This window comes from Schistocerca piceifrons, chromosome 4 (genome assembly GCF_021461385.2).
Source record: "Schistocerca piceifrons isolate TAMUIC-IGC-003096 chromosome 4, iqSchPice1.1, whole genome shotgun sequence".
In the NCBI taxonomy this organism is placed as follows: Eukaryota; Metazoa; Arthropoda; class Insecta; order Orthoptera; family Acrididae; genus Schistocerca; species Schistocerca piceifrons.
Window position 1 is genome coordinate 802,896,876 of NC_060141.1, and position 22,596 is coordinate 802,919,471.

The following is a 22,596-nucleotide window of genomic DNA, read 5'->3' on the forward strand; positions in this document are numbered from 1 at the left end:
CTCAACCAAAAGGGTACATAGCGACCCCACCACACGGGCTGGCTACCGTGCTGGCTATGCACCCTACCATCAGACAACGACGTAAAAGAAAAGGTGGAATGTACGAGGAGGGCGCACGTCGGAGACACTAGGTAAGGTGCTCTTCCCCAAATGGCTCACACTACGGAAGAGAAATTTTGGAATGGAGGTCAAACCCCAGAGGGGGACCAAGGAATGCCAGAAGGAGGAGATGATTACGCAACAAAGCCCGAGTGTAAAACCAACAGAACCAGGAGGATAGCGGGGGCCAACATAAGCAAGGACACCAATAGAGGGAGAGGAGAGGGCGAGGGGAAGGGGTATGGAGGGGAAAGGAGGGGAAGGGAAAGGAAATGCAGCCTGGGAGAGAAAGAAGGCTGCAATGGCTTGGGGCCCCGTGCTCACCACGCACGTATCCACAAAAGAGTTGTGGACCCCCTGGGGGGGCAATGAGGGGAGCATACAGCGGACGATGGTGATGGCATGCACACCACGCCCTGAATCGACGGGGACGGTGGTCAACCCAGCAGCCAAGGAGAGTTGACATCCAGCACCTCTGTGTACGACAAAGGGGTCGGTCCTGGTCTCTGCACACGGTACGGATAGGGGGCAGCAATGAAGATGTCCAAGACGGTTTCTATATTTGTTGCTCGCCACGTCAGGTGGAGCGACAGCGCAGTTGACCCTTCGTGCCTAATGACACCAACTTTTAAGGCCTGAGCTAAAAATAGGCTCTTGCCTGATCACGGTCCCTACCTTGCCCTAAAACGTCTATTGAAGGAACAATGACCTGTGGCTGAGCCGCTAGAGGCCACCGATCATAGATGCACCGATGGGGTCTTGTGCCTGTCGGACAAGATGTCAACAACGAGCTCTTAGGTGAGAGCCATCCTGCCTCAAGAAGATGCGGGTGCCTGTGGCGCCATCTCCGTAATCGACGTTGCTCTCTTCTCAGCCGTTAGCTATTCCTCAACTTGCTAGTCAGAACTAATGTCACTTCCGTGCCTGCAAGAAACTTGTGCCGTGTGTGTGAGTGTGTCAGTGTGGATTCAAATGAATAACATGCGCCTCAACGAACGTAAAGTACTCATTTGTTCTGTTTATGTATTATGTTATAAGAAATTTATGATTTTATAAATGTGCCATTTGTTAAAACGTGATATATTTGTCATGCCACGTCTCTTTGTGTTAGAATGAGATTTCATACTTGTACCTTGTTACAAATACACAACAGTGGTTGCTCAGTACACAATGATTCTTCTCATTTTGGTTGTGTTATATATATATATATATATGGTACATGTGTATACACAATCCAGACACTGGACTGGGCCAGACCTTGTTGAATTGTGTAAAGGTAAAGATGACACTTTCACCATGCACAATATAAACGTCCAGAGACAGTGAGACACAAAAAACAACCTTCATTTATAAAATGTCAAAGGGGCGTTCACATATAATTGAATGAGAGCAACCACAATCAACTTCACAAAATGTTACATGAATATTCTCCATGTATGTTTTTAGTAATTTAAGTCGAGTGGGGATGGATAACAGAGTGAATGGACCTTAAGTTATAATTGCGGGTCTTGCCATTCAAATGACAAGCACAGAGGTGCTTAAACGTGTGTATTTGCCCTTTGCGACGTGTGTCCTTGTAATATAATTGTAGTTCTCTTTTGAGTACTCCTACCAATAATTGTCTCAGGAATCGGCAGAGATTAAAGTAAAATTACGACTAAATAATGACCACATCTTTACCAATAAATCCAGTCATTGAAGGCAGGTACCCTAGGAATGAGTGGGAGTTTGCATCAGAGAGGAGGCAATGGTAATCAATTGCCCATAACTAATCACGTGAACGGATTAAAATACCAGTTATGGAGATATTAATTTTGTACCACAGGTGGTAACATCACAGCAGTTATCACCTGTACTACAAAACTGATTTGAATAGAGGGGCTGTGTAAGATGGCAAGAACTATGCCCCTTACATGAAGTCATTAAAGATCACCTAACTCACGTTGAGCGAACAGTAGGGCTGAACAAAAATGACTGACAAGGCACGATGCATCTTGTAGAGGGTATAGCATGGACATATTGGAATCATTAATGTCAGGTGATGATTTTAAAGTAATTCACATGGCATGAAAACTTTGTGGAAACACGTCGATTTACTGGAGGCTAGTTTATCCCAGGGAAGTATTCGAGTTGACTGTGGCTGGCTGGGGAGCGGCAAAGGGAAGCGACAATAGGCAGCTTAGGGTGGCTCAAGCTCTGAGAAAGCAGTAAGGGGGCACGGCCTCCAGCTACCTTAAGATGAGTGACAGTGAGTGGGTGGTTGACCCCATGCTGCTATACTGGGAAGCAGACGGAGAACTCGTATGCCTGTTGATAAATGTCTGTTGTCCCGTTTTCAGTTAAACATGCGAGAAAGCCACGCAAAGCTATGGTGCAGCGGCCAATAGAGGCCAAAATATGCATGTTCATGACTATAGCAACTTCACGCTGAATTCACGGTCCACAGAGTCTGAAGTAAATCAGGTGAAGAGCGACAGAATGAAATACGCCGGCCTCCGATGGGAATGTAGTACCAAGGAATCTGAAGTACCCTCCTGGGAGTCGGAATTCCGGAAAAATTGGTGTTTTGTGCAGATGCTAACCTTGATGGATGGCCTGGGAGGAGCTAAATAGCAGAAGTTGAGAGGAAGGCAATGTTTGTGGGGATTTGTTCACTTCCCAGAGCAGGCATTGGTCGGCGCTGGGAAGCGACACATAATTTACTCGACTTGCGCTGCAATTGGCGTAAGTGATTTTGCTGGAGGGGAAACCGAGGCGAAGAGCGGACTGGGAGAAGTCTCTGTAGTGGTCTTCCATTCCCAGCTTGCCTAGAGTGCGGACGTGACGTTCTTTACTCAGCTTGCCTGAGAGAGAGTGAGCATCTCTGCGGTTTGGGACTTAGCAAACGGAACTATTGAGCTTGGAGATTTTCGTTCAGCTATGTACTGAGCAAGATAGCTAGAAGTGAATAGACGAGCTCAGCCTCGCAGTACCACGAGGTCGGCCGACGTCCGTATAACGACGCCACTCCGCCACTCTGCATTCGGTGATATTGCGCCCGCTACGACCACCGATTAATTTGTTGGATCCCGTCGGAAAAGTTTCCATGAGGGTTTCATGGGCCATGTATTGTAGAATTCTTCTCGCACTTCGCATTACGCCTGGGTCAGTCGATAGGAATTACTTTTGATTAATCGCGCTTTACTCCACGCAAAGGCAATTTATTACCACTGCCATGTAATGTGATGCGATGACTGAAGGTCGTGAGTTAAAATGAAAACAGTCGATTAGCACAGATTTAATCAAGTAGTTGAAATCCCAAGTCATTTTCTTAATTATTTTATGTTCAACATTTGGATCTGGTGTTCAATAGCTGAATATAACATCAATGTGCACCCCTTTTTAATTAAAAGGGATCAATTCTGAAACAATTAATGTCAAAACTGCCACCGCAGTTCAATCAGGAGTCACAGGGCCTTATTACTTTCTTTGCGTTATCCGACGTTACGGCAGTTTTGCACTCTCTGTTGATCTGTTAGCCAATTCCCTGGGGTGAACACATGCCAAAACCAGATAAGTGATGGGTGGGGTGTTACAGCATCAAGGGATCACCAATTTAATATTAAGGGGAAAATGGAGGGTAAAACTCACAGAGGGAGCCCAAGAGGTGAATACACTAAACAGATTCAGAAGGATGTAGGTTTCAGTAGGTACTGGGAGATGAAGAAGCTTGCACAGGATAGAGTAGCATGGGAGCTTTTATCAAACCAGTCTCTGGACTGAAGACCACAATAATAACAACAGTTTCACGTACCAAGTTAATGTTACTTGTAAAGTAATACACTTATACCTATGTCAATGAATTATTAAATATCTGTTGGCACCTGTATTCCTATAAAAATACATGTTCATTAGTTGTTCATACGATAATATAATTAATCCTCACCAAATTTCAATAGTTCAAATACCACTTGTTAAACCATTTGATAAATAATTTGTTGAATTACTTGTTGAATTACTTGTTAAACTACTGGCCAGTATGATGTTTGTACTAGTCAAATTGCTACACTGTCGTGGGTATCACAAGATCGTCCGATTTCATGGCTCTTGGTTCCATCGTGGCTGTCGTCGTGAATATCTGTGAACAATAAAGTGCACGTCTGCACACACAAACATACACAAATGAATGATTAGGTGGGCCACTTCTTCATTTCATGCTCCTGGAGTGCTTCCTGTGGACAATCATACTACACAGCAAGTTTAGTGCAATTACTGATATCTTTTAATTTAAGCACGCTTTCAAGTACCTTTTCTCATGGTTTTACTCAGTTATACCTTCTCTTCTCTGTACCGCTTTTTCGGATCTGCTGCTGTTACCTTTCTCTGGTGATATTTTTATTTTAATGAAGTTACATTTTATTTTATTTGTGGTACGTGGAAATATAAAGATTTTAGAACATTATATAAAATCACTGCTCATGAACACGACTGCCATGTCCTTATGTATTACCCTCTGTGTCATGTGCTTTGAACTTACAGCTTCGTACTTCTCCTTTATTACATTTTACGCGTCTATATCCCCGTATTACGCTTCCTTTTCATGTCCCTCTAACACTCAAATAATCTTTCGGTGCGCTCTACGGAATTCCTCAGAACTGACCACCATGTACACAATTACTCCGTCTCTTTGAACAGCATAAGAACAACATCCCCATACAAATAACGGTGCGCTCTCGCATAGACACGTGGAGCTGGGCACCTATTAAACTCCCGTTTCTCTGAATGGAGACAAATCATACTTGGACGACACATCTGCGTGTCACCGCAAACCCTATTAGCAAGTCACTCATTTATGGTCCTATTGCTAAACATGTAAAATAGACACTTATTTCTAAAAAAAAAAATTTACTGGCGTTCTCTCCTAATTAGTTCCACGTCCACTGGTTAACATTTTTTTTTATTCCCACATACTTACAACATTTTTACAGTACCGCACGTTTCTCAATTTCACTTTATTCCTTCATGGACAGATAGCACCTCTTAAACTATACACACCTTCTAAAATTGTACACTCAGCTTGCTGTGCACATAGTAATAGCGTACACAAAGAAACATACCATAATTTTCCTACCCACAACATCCTGACTTTTTATGTACTGTAGTACCTCTTTTAACATGATAATATAATAGAAAATTTGATAAATCTACAAATCCCTTCAGTGTAATACTTAACTAAATTTCTAACTATACACAATACCACACTTTTGCCATACAAGCTCTCTTCACTTCTCCCTACTTATTCTATAAATGGCTTGAGATGGCTCACATGATGGAGTCTCAATTTCAACCGCATTTGCGTGCGCTAGTCTTCCTATACGCACAGGGCTGCTGTATCTCTTGAAGAACTTTTGACACAGCTTCATTTGTTTGTTGGACAACCTATAAGACTTAACTAAGACCTTTTGTCCAACTACAGACTCCCTTACACCCGCTTTTTGGTCTACCCGCACCTTGCACTTCACACCAGCGACCCGAATATTGCGCAAAGCCTCCTTCACTATGGCTTTATCATGTCGGCGCGTCCTTTGTGGAAAATCGACCATTTCTCGAATTTTATCTGGGAGGTCCCTATTCTTCAGAACCGTCATAGGTGGCATCAGTGTAGTACTGTGGGGAAGCTCATTTATCACATCCTGAAAATATTTAAGAAACACATCCAAGCTAGCATGATTCTTTCAACAGTATAATCTACATAAATTGGCCAAATCTTTCATCGTTCTCTCTGCGATGTTCGAACTCGGGTCAAACCTACCAATAAATATGGGCTTTATCTTATACCTCCTTAGTATGGTTTTCCATACCTCAGATTTATATTGAGGGTCATTGTCTGAAATGATACAGTCTACAGTTCCCACTAGGTTTATGAAGTCTCTTCACAGGGCTCTACTTACAGTTGCACCAGTCTCCCTTTTTAGTGGTGCCAACGTTACAAATTTTGATGTCAGCTCCAATACTAAAGATAAATATTGGTGGCCCCTCGGTGTCTTGGGTAATAGACCCTTTAAATCCATCGCTGCCATATGGCTTAGCTTCTCAGGAATAATAGGGTAGGGTATAAAGGAGCCTGGGTCCCTATAGTTGTGGATCTCGCCTTTCGACACTTTTTACAGATGGGTAGTACTTTCCGTATGCGTTTCTCCATGTTTTTAAAGTACCAGACATTCCTCATTTTCATAAAACATTATCGTGGACCGAAATGTGCGTAAATTGCGTGTGTATACCATATAAGCTTCTTTATTAACTCATTTCGTATGCACACCACCCACAACAAATCATTGACGTTTGCCCTATAAGAATCCCTTTTCTCAAGAGGTAGTGCTGTCTTATGTAGGCCTGCCACCGATCCTTCCATTTTTCTTTTATTTTGACTAAACCTGGGTCCTTGTCCTGCTCATTCTGAATATTCCGCATCGTTCCAGTAACGAAGTTTTGAAATACCACGCCCTTGAGGTAGAACAACGAAAAGTGCTCTTGCTGTAATGCTTCAGCCGTCCTTTCTGTTATGCCAATAATTGAGCAGCGATGACGTTTGTCGGACCAGGTACATAGACCGTTGAAAACTGGTATTCCTGAAGCACCGCTACCCATCTAGCTAGTCTTTCATGCGCACGTTTGGCGGTTAGCAGAAACTCTAGGGCCCTATGGTCCGTATAGACTGGTTTTTCTACCAAACAGAAAGTATCTGAACTTTTTAAATCCCCATACAATTGAAAGGAGTTCAAGTTCGGCAACAGAGTAATTTCTTTCACTTTTGGGTAGCACCCCACTACCAAAGGCGATTGTTCTGTGTATTAATTTGCCATCTTGTTCAAATTCTTGAAACACCATGGCTCCCAGACCGGTCTTCGCGTTGTCAGTAACCATAAAAAAATCCTGTGCTAAGTCAGGACGCGATGGAATAGGAGCATTGACGAGTGCCGCCTTCAAATTATTGAATTCTCGGTCCGCACACTCATCCCACACCCAGGGTGTTCCTTTTCCTGTCAATTGGCAGAATCGGGCACTTGCTAATGTTTCCACATAGATGAACTTCTTACAGAAATTTATGATTCCTAGAAACCCTGTCCGTTGTTTTCTGTTGTAGGAGTGGTAAATTTTGTAATTGCTGCCATCCTCTCTGGGTCGGGACTAAACCCTTCTCCTGTTGTCACGTGTCCCAGAAAGCTGACCCTACTGCTCCCAAAACAAGACTTCCCGATGTTTGTGGTTACTCCATATCTTTTTAAACTGCTTAACACTTCCTCTAAGAGTTCTCCCAGGTCTTTTCTGCTATCAGTATATCGTCTACATAACACGTGAGCTTCTTTTTTAACTCTTCGCTCAATATTTTGATAAAACCACTGATAAATGCAATTGAAGATATATTCAATCCAAAAGGGAGCCTTTTGAATGAAAACACCTTCCGAAGATAATAACTGCCGTGTATTTTCGGCATTCAGTATCGAGCTCTATCTGGCAAAAGCTCGAGCGCAAATCAAGCGAGGAAAACACCGAAACCCCGTGAAATCTTTGAAACAGCTCCTCAATCCTTTCAGGGCGATCCATCTGTGGCACAATAATGGTATTTATTTGCCGTGAGTCTAACACCAGTCGAATTCCACCGTCCTTTTTGTCTACTATGTGTAGTGATCTATTCTACTCAGTTCTCGAGGCCTCAGTCACAGTTTCGTCCTCCATTCTTCGTAGTTCACTTAGAAATCTTTGCCGGTAGGACCATGGGATGGCATAAGGAATGCATCCAATTTTGGGTAGGAAGAACTCTGCGTTATTTTTGAGTGCAAGCTCCTAACATTGTCTGTCTTCATTATCTGTGTTATCCAGATTCTCAAGTTTCGAATCAATCCTGCTGTTAATTTCAATAATATGTTCACGTTCTGACTTGAACTCTGCTCTGTTGTCATTATCTTTTTTACCCTCTGCCCTCTAAACTGCATGTTGCCCGTGAATTGTAGTTCTAAACAGCACACCGGAATTTAACCTTTTATTGCCTTCTCATCAAATTTGATTCTTATTTTATTCTCTTTCCCTAACGTTAACTCCCCCCTTCCTAGATCGGTGATAGCTTTCTGCGCTGAAAGAAGATCTACACCGATTATTATGTCAGCTGTTAGTTTCGGTGTTATGAACAGATTTGCCGTCATACGGTGTCCTTGGTAATCAAAGTCTAGACGTGTTTGTTGCGATATTTCCATACCCTTTCCAACTAACGCACCTCGTAACTTAGTTTTTTGTACTGTGAGCACTGGTGGATCAACTGAATCTTTGCATTTAGCAAACAGTCTATCTGAAATAGCTGAAAGTTCACTTCCACTATCTATTACCGCAGTACCCCTAATTCCTCCAATTCGTATTTTTATCAGCGGATAGATGTCCTGTTAGGTAACGTTTCCTTTTCATCAAGTAATATTTTCCTCATATTCTATAATATTTTCATTATTACTTCTGAGACTGTTTACTGGCGCATTTTCTCTAGTGCCCGTCGTCTGGCCTAGTCATTGTTCGTTTTTCAAGTTATTTTGGCGTACTCTCCCAGGGTTAGGTGGTCTACTCTCAATCGATTGTTCCCGATTTCTGTTGTTCATTCCACCCCATCCTTGGTCAGACTGTTGACGAGTTTCTCTACTGTCGCCCCATGCTGCTCCATTATTTTGTGCCTCCCATCTCTGATCATTTTGTTGCCTATATTCTCTGCCATAGTTCCTCCGCTGTCCATTAATTCCACTACGATCCCTCTGGATGATGTTTTGGTGAGGCGGATGATTTACATGTTTTGCCAATTATTGCCTCTATTATTGCCTCTATTATTCCCTCCGTTGTTCTTCCTTCTTTCAACTTGCACGTCTCACTGCCTACGATTTTCTCACGCCTGCTGCTTTTTGAAAGCGAACCTCTTAAGATACCTTTCAACCCTTCTACAACACTTCCACATAGGTCGACGAGTGTTTACTGGTAGGAAATTGGCAACTTCATGTAACATAATCCTTTGATCTCAGCCGGTGTGCATGGGTCGACCAAATACTAATTTTTCTTGGTCAAGTTTTCAAAAAACTTCACCGGACTACGGAACCCTGAACTCTCCAAGTCTCTGCTCATCATTATTTCCTGCTTGACCCTATCTTGTCTCCTTGGACCAGTATCTGTTTAAAAAGGCGTCACGAAACTCGTCGTATGACGTGCATGTTTTTGCAATGTTCCGCATGCATTCGCCCGTTGTTTCCTCGATATGTGAACATACGAAGTCCAGTTTGATTTATCATTACCTCTTCACTGTCCTCTGATGAACAAACTGAGCAATAAAGGTTTTCAGGTGTAATGCATTAGCCTCGACTTTGTAATACTGAAATTTTCTTACAGAGATAAAATGCTTAAAATCGAAAATTTCATTAGAGTTATTTCCTGCTCGCCCTATCACATTCTCACTTGGCGCTAAGATCCCTGTCTACCGTTACCTTGGGCATCCCCTCTTCTATTCTCTGTCACGTTGTCCTCGATGGATAAATATTCCGTGGTGCGCGATATCGGATAACAATTATGCACATGAAATATTTCAATGCTGTTCTCCGTATTCGCAATTTGCGATCCAGTCGTGCCCTGTCTAGACGCGGGGACCTTGTCTCTAGCGATATTTCATTGCTCTGCAGATACACTTTCAGTCTGTAGTTGACGAGTAAACCTTACATTCGTGCACACTCTAATATCGTTTCGGCTTCGACATCATCGTGTAGAGTTTGAACTGGCTCTTTCGGTTTCTGTTGTTTCCAAATCGCCTAATACTTCTTTTCTGAGAGGTGATTTTTGCTTTGGTTGTAATCTGACTTCCTGAGATAATTGCTTAATTTCCCTCTCTATGTTCTGTTTAAATTGGGGGAGCTCCTCGGTCAATGTCTTATTAGGTGCAATTTCCGTCTTTTGCCGCTGCGGTATTTCTACCTGTTTCACGCGCCTCTGGAACTTCGTTAATGCACATCTACCTACCTTGGTCGTATTTTCTGTTTTCTCTAATGTTTCAGTAGCAACCTGCTTTGCACCCCTCGCTAGTGATCGCGCGTCGGTCGCGGTTCTTCTGACCTCCCCAATCTAGTTTTGTTCGGAGCTTCACTACCTCATTTTTCATTTCCCTCGTCTCATGTTTTATTGATTGAATTTCGACACTAACGTTGTGAATTTTACTTCTGAATTCGGCACAAATGTTTTGAATTTTATTTCCCATTTCTGAGCTTAGGTGATCTTTTCCCATTTCTCCTTTCCATTTCTTGATATTCAAAAAAATCACCACCACCGTCTGTGGTATCGTCACGAGGCAGCATATTATATGCCACATACTGCGATCTACCTCACTTCTTAGTTGTCCTGCGTTCACTCGGACTCCCTACATTATATTCCCGTATCTTTACGATTGCCTCAGTGTGTCGCTGTTCCTCATCTTCATTATCAGATTGCCCACCACGGGCTTGATTGTGTCTATCATCCTTGTTGTAACGGCGACCGGATCAGTCGCGGTTTGAACTGACAGACACGTGGTGGGACCCGCGGAGCGGCCTGCGAACAACAACACAACGAAAGAGGACGGACACGACCAACGAAGGACCTTACGACAACAACAAGAATGGACAACAGTCAAGAAAACGAAACAAGACAACCACGTCCACTCGTACAGAAAACATGAAAGTAAATACACTGTCTAATACGAGGTAATATGTCCTGAGACGTACGCAAGGTTAGACTGGCAGGCTGAGCGACAGGCAGGCGCTCAAGTACTCTATCGGGGGCGCCGCTACTGGCCGCTGCAACCACGTGTTCCACCGTGGCGCCCTCACTCTAAATGCGGGCCATGAGGCGCGCGCCGCCACAGATTAGTGGGCGATGGTGCAGAGACCTCTATGGGTCTTCGACGTCCATGACGTCTGGCGGGGATTCAAATACCGCAGCGCGTGGTACCAGAAATAACCCAGCCTGCGTGGTTTCAGAGGTGCTGCTTCATCGTTCCTCTCACCTGCGTCCATTATTTTCAGAGTTCGGAAGTTTTATCTGGTTATCCTTCCGGCCCCTACTACAATAGCGGCCGGCCGTCACCCTATTGTGCTCCAGAGATCAGGTGCCACGACATATATCTAGCTACTTCCCGTGTTTAAACAGGACCAACACATGTGTGGGCCTTCCAACCAGAGCTTGAGTTTTGCCTGCTGTTTCATCTCCACTGGCGTTCCACCTCTACTAGTATAGGCAATCATTTATTACGCCGTTTTTATAATAAAGTCACTCCGTCACCTTTCATGCAATAAGCGTTAACAATTATGTGACAGGTTGTACTTGTATATATGAATATATAAAGGAGACTGACATTGACACGTACATCTTATAAATGATACCTAATTGTGTTTGTAGATCACGGCAAAGTACGTTGATGAGTTCCTGTAAGGTGCGAAATTATAGCCACCTTACACTCTAACATTATTTTATTAATGCAAGGTTAGTATTAGTGAGTAAAAACGATAATAGGAATTTGGGGACAATCAAAGGCGAAGTTATAAGGTCAAGGTCATGGGTCACCGTTCTGATACAGATCTCCTTCAAGGCTGAGTGTCAAAGTTCTCAGACATTGTCCTCCTCCAAGGTCTCAGGTCAATGTGGTCATTGGTTAAAGTTCGCCTGGCACAAGTGGTCTAATGTTCTTTAAAAGTTAGCCACTTGACATTATCACTAATGTTAATAATCTGTCATAATTAGTGAAATAAATCACTTGTCACTTTGTCACCGTTATCAACAAATTGAACCTGAAGTCCTTCCAGGACGATTAAACACATTCCTGAGTTGCTAATACCCTCACCAATTTATTTCAATAACAAAATATAATTTTAATGTTAACTGTTGAGATCTGTATAATTTCAATAGCTGTTTTAATATTATATATTTTGTATGAATAGCGTAAAGTGCAATGTGTAGCTGCAATGGATGGGATGGCAGACATAGTTCTAGATGGGTCAGTTCATTTTCTATTATTGTAATAAATATTTAATGTTCAGTGTATATGTATATAGTATTAGGAATTTTATATGTTTGTTGTTGTAATCGCGACAGGAATGGTAGTGGAGTTCCTGCTAACGAAAATGTGGCAGGACCGAATGGGAGCAGCCAGCGAACAAACAAGACAGACGAATGGAAATGGAAGGACAAGCATAACAACAGACAACCAAGCAATACACCAAGATCAACAACAAAGTATTAAGGAATGGGGTCACAAGAGATAACCGCACGAAATGGGAAGTAAGCACATGCAATGTAAACACGATGTCTGTAAGTGAGATATCAACCGACTCAACACGAATACCAGACTACCTCGCTGAGAGAGAGGCAGGGTACGTCGCTATTGACCACTGGAACCACGTGCTCCACAGTGGTGCCCTCACGTTAGACTCGGGGCCAGGAGCGCGTACAGCCAAAGCTTACGGCGCGACTGCTGCAGAGACCTCAAATGATCATCGAGTTCCATGCCATCTGGCGAGGATTCGAAACCCATGGAACTTGGTACCAGATCACTCCCTCTTGAAACTTGCGCGTAGGGGCGAAATCGCCCTCGATACAGTGCTGCGGTGGCCGGCAGATGGGAGAAGATCCGGGCTCGTCAACTGCCATTGCCTAGGAGGAAGGGATGTACGACGTGTCCATGCGGCAGACCCAAAGGCCAGGGTCTCAAAGGGAGCCTCTGATTCACCTCGGGGTGGGGAGGGCCAGCAGCAAGCTCGCCGGGAGGCAGCAACTGGGGGCAGTGGCGGCGACTCAAGCACTACATCGGTGCCTGAAACAGATAGTGTAGGAGGAGGTGGTGGCGGGAGCCCTGCAGGGATACGCATTCGGCGCTCAAACCCTTTCGACGATTGCACTGACATTACGCACCAACCATCGGCCGCGACGACCGTGGCAGGCACAGAAACCTGCCTTCCACCCATACACGTGGGCCCACACAGCCACGCTGGAGGAGTAACTCTGAGAGGGCCAGGTGAGGGTGGGGGTGGCAGCATCAGCAAATGAAGCAGGGCTGCAGATGTCGCCCATGGAGGAGCTCCACCGTACTATGTCCATCAATTGGCAAGGTGCGATATGTGCTGAAGAACAGGGTGACCGTCTTTGTCAACTGTTGTTTAAATGTGTGGACGAGCCACTCTGCTGAGCCATTGTAGGAAGGGTGCAAAGGTGGGCTATGGATATGTTGGATACCGCTGCCTGACTGAAGTCATGGAAGGAGGATGCTGTGAATTGGGTGCCATTATCAGAAATCAATGAATGAGGCCATCCCTCAATAGCGAGACCCTGGGCCAGGGCCATGAGTGTGGCCACTGTGGTGGTGGATGCCATACGGATGACATATGTGTATTTGGAGTAGGCATCAATGATAAATAACCACCGTGAGAAAATGATCGAGAAAGGTGGTAGACAGAGGGAGCAATGTCCGGCAAATACAGTGAGTGGTATAGGACTTCCCATTTCAACGTTTCCAAGTCTGTTTTGACGGGTTTTGCGACAGTTGGCGAAAGCTTGGTACGTTTGAGCCGAACACTGGAAATCAAATAGCCACAGTACAGCGAAGGACATGAAAATGTGATTTTGCAGCATGGCTGTTCTCGACCAGGTATCTTCTGTGATTGTTCCTGTCGGTGTCAGTCACTTCGAAAAGCTTCCCACTTCCACCGCCATGCCGGTCTTCGACGTCAAAATCACCGTTCTTGAAGCGCTGAAACAATTCTCTACAAGTACTTCCAGTAATAGGTACGTCACCATAGATCTTACTTGCTTACTCCCTGGCGTTACAGCTCGTGTAGGGCCTTGGCCTCATGGACAATCTCCATCCACTCTTCTCTGCTGGCTGCCTCTGCTCTCCATCTTCTGACTACCACTCCTCTCAAGTTCTCCTCCACGTTGTATAGCGATCTGGTCCTTGGTCTGACCCTTACACGGCGTACACCTGGTTTTCCTTTGAAAATTTTGTTGACTATTCTGTTCTCCACCATTCTTTCTACACGTACCAACCAACATAATCTATTACTCTTTACTTCCGTCGCTATATCTGGTTTGTTACCCAACTCTCTGATCTCTTTATTATTTCTGTTTTGCCAAAGCCCCCTATCATTCTGTGGCCCGTAGATGTTCGTAAGTATCTTCCTTTCTCGTCACTGGAACAATTATTCCTCATTTTGCGTCATTGTCATCGCCAGAGGTCTCACTACTGCACGACACGCAGTCGGCTTAAGATTCATACTAAGGATTATTGCTTTAAATACTTTAATCAGTGCAAAGTATCTCGGCCCAACAGCTGCAATCTTTTTATGTATTTCTTCTCTCATATCCGTATTCTCAGTTATCAGTGATCCAGGATATTTAAAGCTCTCACAGTGATCATATTCATTTCCGTTCAAAGTCATGCTTCTTTCTCCTTCACCATACTTTTTCCTAGGTGTTGACATATGCTTGGTCTTTGACTGATTACTTGTCAGCCCCACCTCCATTCGATATTTTTCTAATTTTTCAAGCTTTTCTCCCAGGTCCTGTTTAATCCTGGATAAGAACTCAATATATCTGCATATGCAAGATCGTGCGTCACTATTAAACAGCGTTCCCACAGGGTTGCCGCTTTGTGTCTTTCGCATTATCCTCTCCAAGATGTCATTAAACAGAATACTGGACAGCGCATCACCATGCTGCAATCCTCGGTTAACTTCAAATGGCTTTAGCAATGTGCCCTCAACCTTCGCTTTGGATACTTTCTTCTCAAGTCATATGAACTAGCCTTATTAGTTTGTTGGGTACTTCTGCCTCTTTCATTGCCTTCTGGAGTTGATTCCTTTCGATATTATCGTAAGCTTGTTTGAAATCAATAAACAGCTGGTGGAAATCTCGTCGCTTTTACTCAAGTTATTAGTCGGCCAGCAATGATTTTTCCTAATACTTTATATACTGTGCAGAGCAGTGCAATTCCTCTACAATCCGCACAGTCAGCTTTGTCAAGTTTCTTATGAGTAGGGCGGAGTGTTGCTGTATTCCATTATTCCGCCATATTTTCCTTCCGCTATATTTCCACTATAATCTCATGTAAAACCCTTATCAGTTTTTCTCCGCCATATTTTATCATTTCTGCTGTAATATTGTCTTCTCCTGGAGCTTTGTTTTTAAGAGTCTTGATACTACCTTAAACAGAGGAGTATCAGAAATCAGTCGAGAACCTACAATGGAAGAAGTTAAACTCCTGCTCCACCTCTTCTACGATACCAGCATCAACATCACCTTCGTTTTCCGTTTCTGTATTCAGTAGTTCACTGAAATACTTTACCCATATGATTAAAATCTGATCTTTTCCTCTAATCAGGTTTCCCTCTTTATCATTACGGGAAACTGCTCTGAGTTAGAATCCTTTCTTTATATCGTTCACCCTCATATAGATTTTCCTTGTTTCGTGAGCAGTTTTTTCCTCTTCTAACTCATCAATCCACTGTTTTTGAAATTCTCTCTGTTTCCTCTTGCATTACTTACGTGCTTACCTTCTCTTGCCCTGTGGTTCTTTTACAGTAATTCTTGTTCCCCTCTCCAGCATTCTTCTTATTGTCTCATTCCTCTCTTCTGTCTTCCACTCCAGCTGTCTCATGTGGTATACATTTGGATATTGCAGAAAGATGGGAAATGGTCACTCTTGTCTGATCTTTCGTTTCATTAGGTCTATTTGTCAAAATAGTTTTATACTATTGTTTTGTATTTTCATCATTTCTGAACTTGGTATCATAAAAACTTGGCACAGTGAAGCTGCAAAATACGTTTCGCTGACTGTCGCTGCATTGTGGCCATTTGTCTGCCAGGGTTGGGTTCAAACGCATCAATTGCTTTCGATAACTGTCTCCTGTGAGTGTTCCGTCGGTTCCACTAGCTACGAAAAGCTTCTCTCTTCCATCGCCGTCCTGGTAATCGACGTCAAAATCACCGTTTCTGAAGCGCTGAAACTATTCTCTGCAAGTTGTTTCACTAACAGGTAACTCGACATAGATCAGGACAAGGATTTGTTCGCTATGTTTGTAAGAAGGCGTGTTTTTCAAAGAGGAGTTTTCTAGGAAAAAAGTAAACGTTTATAACTCAAAATGTGATGACAGTCCGCAGCTCGTGGTCGCGCGGTAGCGTTCTCGCTTCCCGCGCCCGGGTTCCCGGGTTCGATTCCCGGCGGGTCAGGGATTTTCTCTGCCTCGTGATGACTGGGTGTTGTGTGATGTCCTTAGGTTAGTTAGGTTTAAGTAGTTCTAAGTTCTAGGGGACTGATGACCATAGATGTTAAGTCCCGTAGTGCTCAGAGCCATTTTAACCAGTTGTGATGACAGTTTGCCTTGCTATAACAAATAATAAAAATTTAATTGTTAAATTTTTTGGTACGTTTCTCTTTTATTAAGATTGTAGCGACTTTCCTCAAATGTCTAATTAATATACTTTCACTGTATGATTATTTTCTTTCCATTTTCGTACCTAAACTGTTAATATGGCTCTGTAATGTACCTTAAAATATTTCTTCAGTGTACAGTTATTTTTGTATTGCTGTAGTTAATATTAATGACTTAGATGTATGATCAATATTCAATAAATATAGCATTGCACAATTCAAAAATGCTGTTTTTTAATTTCTGTCAACTCGTTTTTGCTCTTAATTTTAATATTTGCCCCTAAATAAATTTACTGAAAACTGGTTCTGCGTAGTTTAGTTAGAACGCGTTCTTACTAGTTGAAACTAGTTGATACTTATAGCCTTAGTTACAACTAGAATTTACTACTGGTCAAAAGCGAAAGTCATTTAAAACTAGTTTTAACTAGGCAAAACGCGTTTTGACGAAGTGGCTCAGTATAAACTAGTAAGATGCGTTGTAATTAAAAACCACTTTTGACTGTAACATTTTATATATATATATATAACGGCTGTCTGGCCACAAATGACATAAGTTTTGCTGAATATGAGTGTTATTAAAGAGGAAGTTTAAGGCGGAAGATAACGAAATATATAGAATGTCTGCTTGGAATTATGCCTATCACGCAGCACGAAACGGGTTATGGGAGCAGGAGGCACGTAAACGTGTCCGATTCCAAAGGCATACAGCAGACATGTCTAAAATTATATCTCTGCTGCTTGAAGAAACTCGCAGACGTAGTATCTGGTTAAAAATGTACAATGTCAAAGCGGAAACAGAGGCTGTAAAGTAAAGAATCAATTTTGTTCTTTTTTCAACACTATTTCTCATCCAACTTAAAAGTAATTTTTACATTTTCATAAGCAAACACATCGTCTTGTACTCCTTGAGTCGTTGGAGATCAGGACACCCGTAGAATTCCATGTCCTGAATAGCAACAAACTTGAGGATCGTATCCTACCCCTTCAAGATGATGATGGTATCTGTGTGGCTGAATAACCGAAGCGACGTCACCATATCTTTATAGGTTATGCCAGGATCATCCCAATGAATTCCAACGGTAGAAACGTGTTAAATACTTGGCACTGTTCTGTGTCTTGGCGCACTTCACATCCTTGAAAGACCTCGATGACGCTTTATTTGCTGAGAATGCCTCTATTTTCCGGCATCTTCTCTATACGCTACGAATGCAACATCTTTAAATATGAACTGTCTACGCTCACCGTCATAGAAACCCTGAGCGTCTCCAATGATGTTCACGCCTTCAGATGCCATTTTGGAATGCTCTAGCTATGGCGCAGCACCTGTTCATTTATACAGCTCGTTGCACAACGCCTGTGAGCGGGCAGTAGTTGATCACACGGTCATGTAGAACTAGAGCATACATTGCAGTGTGTTCTGGGAAATCTGCTGAAGATTTAAATTCAATACATACATCTGGTCGAAATGTAATTGTCTTGTTCTGTTTCGAGCGGTCTATTACGATGATCGGTGATAGCACTTTGAACTTCTGTGGACTGAGTAGACATCCCCTTCTTTTCATACTAAGAAACCTAACATACATGTGATATGCTAGACTGTATAAATTTCATCCCACTGCAGGTGTAAATTGTCATATGGTTAGAATTCTGAATTCAGGTAGACTCTGGCGTTATTTAAACCGCAGTTGTCGAATGCAGTGAAATCATTTGATATATTCCCTCTTCTGTCAGTCTGAAAATCAAGGTGTCTGTAGATGTGAACAGGTTTTAATACCCCATGTTTGTCTGCTTGCAGTCGGTAACACTGGCTACTCGAAAACCTCCCAAGAGAGAAATGTTGGTGATAGAAATGTACCGGAATTCAGATCTTTTAAAAGCTTCAAACGCTCCTCGTCTGATACACTGATGTGGGGTATTTTCCATATTATCTTGCTAATTGTGATCATATTCTCCTCTTGACCTCCTTTAATGTATGAGTTATTATCCGATGCACTCCGTACCAGAATGTGTTCCTGTTTAGCATTTATAATAATCTACCTCATGTCCTAAAAGTAGCCCATAAGCGGTTTTAGAGGAATGCATGCAGAAAATCGCTTGTACTGTGCAGCTGGTCTAACCTCCAGATCGTCTATGAATCATCCCACATTTTCTAAAGCATTGACGCAGTCCTTCCCTGTAGTTAATCCATTTATTATTCAGAAAAGTTTTGATGGCATTGCTGGCCCTGTGAAATCCTGGTTTCGTCTGCATAATGGTACTTTGCTTTTGGAAACCAATAGTGATTTTCAAGCTCAACAACTGTTCATAGATTCTCTCCTCCATGTCTATCCTGTTTATGTTGAGGCCCATCGAACACTGAATTCTTCGTATGGTGCTATATACACCTCGCTGCTTGATGATCTGACCGAGGGAGAAATCTAACTTACGTCTCTGATCAGGACTTCACTGCAGTGCATCGAGTAAAGAAAAAGATTGATGCCACCTTAGTTCCAATGTGCATCCCCTTTTCTCACTTTTGGTCGAGTATTGCTTCCATTTCAAAGTAGACTATAAGGTCATTACAATCAGACAGTACATTCCAAACCCGATGCTTTGCTACCAATGTCAACGTTACAAACACGCTCGAATTTCCTGTAAAAACACAGCCAAATGTGTTACTTGTGGTAGGGATACACACGAAAGCAGTTGCTCGCCTCCTCCTCCCTACTGCATCAATGGTAACAGAGACCGTGTCGCCCCATCCCGAGAATTTTACGTATATCTCGATGAGCGGGCAACTCAGGGTAAACTCCACCCTTATCTCCTATGACATGCAAGATGTTGGCTACTCGAAAGCCCTGTGTTTTAGCATCTAGCACTTACAGTACTGTTCTTGCTACACCTCGTTGCATGAAGGATATCCCATGCGGCTTTGCGACCTCAAATTCAGCAGTGCGGTTACCAAGTCGCCCAGTGTCGCGGTAGCGTCCCAGTCTCCTCCTCTTCCAGCTGTGCACCAAGTCACCAAAACTTCGCCCACGGCAGTGAAAACGCACGCCTCATAACCAGCACGCCAGAAAGAACAAAAGGAATATTCCCGCAAAGACTTCTTACCTCCTTCCAGCCACAAAACCGATTCATCTACGCATCGAAAAGGCTCTAAAAAAAAATCAAACAACGGTCTTCCCTTCGCCGACTCTAAGATCGTCTTCAAAGGTGTCCGCGCGAGATAGCGTCGCCAGGCCGACCTCTGTTTCGCCGGTGCGCACCACCAAAAGTTTTTCTGTCCTGGAATCCGCAGGCCGACCCAGAGAGAATGCCGATGACTCTGCACCCTGCAGGAGTGAGTGCTCTGAGACGTGGTGAGCCTTTTATCACACACCAGCTCTTTGGCGCCACATTATCGATTACCTGGCTGTACTAGGATCTTCGGTTCTGTTGTGATCTCGCGGGTGTTTCTCACGCTCGTGGCAGGTGGTACTGGACTCGCGGCGAGGTGCAAGGACGTGCTTGCGCGGACGAAAGAGGGAAACATGCGTGCTCGGCCAGCAGCGGGACGGCGGGTCTACCTCGTAACGCGTCCCGAGTTTGTGGCGGACCTGCCTGATGTCAACTCCGGGCGCTGTTCGTCGCATTGCTTTGATGCCTGTTTTCTCGGAGAGACCCATCCCTGGAGACCATCTCGAACAACGCTCGCCATCGAAGGTGTAAGTGATTTTGGTGCCTTCGTTTTGTTGAACGATTTGCGTTGCAGCTAGTGTACTTGTTGCTTGGTTGTCCTCGCGTACGTCTTGTTGAAGTACGACCAGCCGGCACGGTGTGTAACTGCATGGGGACCAGCAGCTACTATTTCCTTTTAAAAATCCGTTGGCTGGATTACTATTAAGAAGGTGTGTGTATTTTTTGGGGGGACGGCATCCAGAAGTTTATGTATAGTCTGAGATTTTCACTGTATTTTGGTTGCCATCAAATCGACGTACCTTGTGTATTGCTGGAAAATTTGAGTCACTTCTATTGAAAGCGCTTACTCAGTTATCAGTAAAGACTCGTATCTTGTAAAGCTAGTCATTTGTACGTAGTTCCTTTATATACGTGCATTTATTTGAAAGCACTCCGTTATTATTACACCTATAACTACATCTACTTGGTTACTCTGCTATTCAGAATAAAGTGCCTGCCAGAGGATTCAATGAACCAGCCTCAAGCTGTCTCTCTACCGTTCTACTTTCGAACGGCACGCGGGAAAAACGAGCACTTAAAATTTCCTGTGCGAGCCCTGATTTTTCTTTTTTTATCGTGATGATCATTTCTCCGTATGAAGGTGGGTGCCAACAGAATGTTTTCGCAATCGGAGGAAAAAACTGGTGATTGCAATTTCATGAGAAGACCCAGTCACAACGAAAGACGCCTTTGTTTTAATGATTGCCACTCCAATTCACTTATCATATCTGCGGCACTATCTCACCTATTTCGAGAAAATACAAAAAGAACTGCCCTTCTTTGTACTTTCTCGATGTCATCCGTCAGTCCCACCTGATGCGGATCCCACACCGCACAGTAATACTCCAGAATAGGGCGGACAAGCGTAGTGTAAGCAGTCTCTTTAGTAGACCTGTTGCACCTTCTAAGTGTTCTGCCAATGAATCGCAGTCTTTGATTTGGCCTACCCATAATATTATTTACGTGATTGTTCCAATTTAGGTTATTTGTAACTGTAAATTCAACTAAATACTGAGGGATTACAGCCTTCAGATTTGTGTGACTTATCGCGTATTCGAAATTTAGCTGATTTCTTTTAGTACTCATGTGGATAACTTCACACTTTTGCTTATTCAGGGTCATTTGCCACTTATCGCACCATATAGGTATCGTATCTTAAACATTTAGCAAGTCGTTTTGATCATCTGATGACTTTACAAGACGGTAAATGACAGCATCATCTGCAAACAATCTGTGACGGCTACTCAGATTGTCTCCTATATCGTTAATATAGAACAGGAACAATAGAGGGCCTATAACACTTCCTTGGAGAACGCCAGATATTACTCCAGTAAGGAGAAACACCCCGCTTCTAGATACCACCCAACTTTTCTCACCAGCTGTGTTTCCAAGGTGATGGAACGTATACCGGTTGGTGTGGTGGCTGGAGCCTCGCAATTTACTAACAACTGCAAAATGTGGATTTCGAGCGCGCCGTTCTGCAGTTGAGGATCTCATCAAGTTGTCAACCTATGTTATGACTGATTTTCTGTGGAAATACCAGACTGGCAGAGTTTTTTTTGTTTAATTTTTTATTTGGAGAAAGCCCACGACAGTTTACGGAAGACTGGTACCTCCTTACTTTATACTCATGGGGCCTCCTAGGTCGCCTGCTCCATTTTCTTTGGGAATTTTTAAAAGATAGAGTTCTCAAGGTCCGTGTGGGTTCTGCCCTGTCGGGTACGTTTATCCAGGAAAAAGCAGTACCTCAGGGCTCCTCCTGAACGTCGTCCTCTTTACTACAGCCATTGACCTTAGCATGGCCTGTCTCCTGCCCAGCATTTCTGGCTCCATTTTCGTGAACGACTTTGCGATCTGTTGCAGTTCTCCACCCACCTGCCTCCTTGAGCGGCGTCTTCAGCGGTGTTTCGATCGTGGAGCGTCGACAATGGCTTTCGCTTTTCCACTGACAAACCCGTTTGTACGAATTTCTGGCGGCGCAACGCGTTTCTTCCACCGTCTTCACATCTTGAGCCAGTTTCTCTTCCATTCGCTGAAACTACCAAATTCCTTGGACTCATACGTGATAGAAAATTTTCCTGGTCCTCCGACACGTCTTACCTGGATGCTTGCTGCCCCTCAGTGTCCTGGGTGTCCTCAGCACTACTTCCTGGGGAGCGGATCGGACGACCCTACTCGATTTGTGCCGATCCCTTTGTCCGTTCGAAACGGGTGGTTATGCATCTGCACATCAATTCAACTTACGCCGCCTAAATACAATCGACCATCATGGAATCCGTTTGATCAATGGCATCTTTTACACTAGTTCCGTTGAGTGTCTCTGTGCAGAAGCTGGCGAACTACTGCTGTCA

The 22,596-nt window shown here is 43.5% G+C and overlaps 1 protein-coding gene across 1 annotated transcript in view; it reads right to left on the reverse strand.

Moving 5' to 3' along the window:
- Positions 1–536: 536 nt before the first annotated feature.
- The window catches only part of LOC124796208, a 32,328-nt gene continuing 10,268 nt past the window's right edge, over positions 537–22,596 (reverse strand). Inside the window, exon 3 of the mRNA XM_047260299.1 lies at positions 537–711. Within this exon, the coding sequence (XP_047116255.1) occupies positions 537–711 (175 nt within the window). The remainder of the gene's footprint in view (positions 712–22,596) is intronic.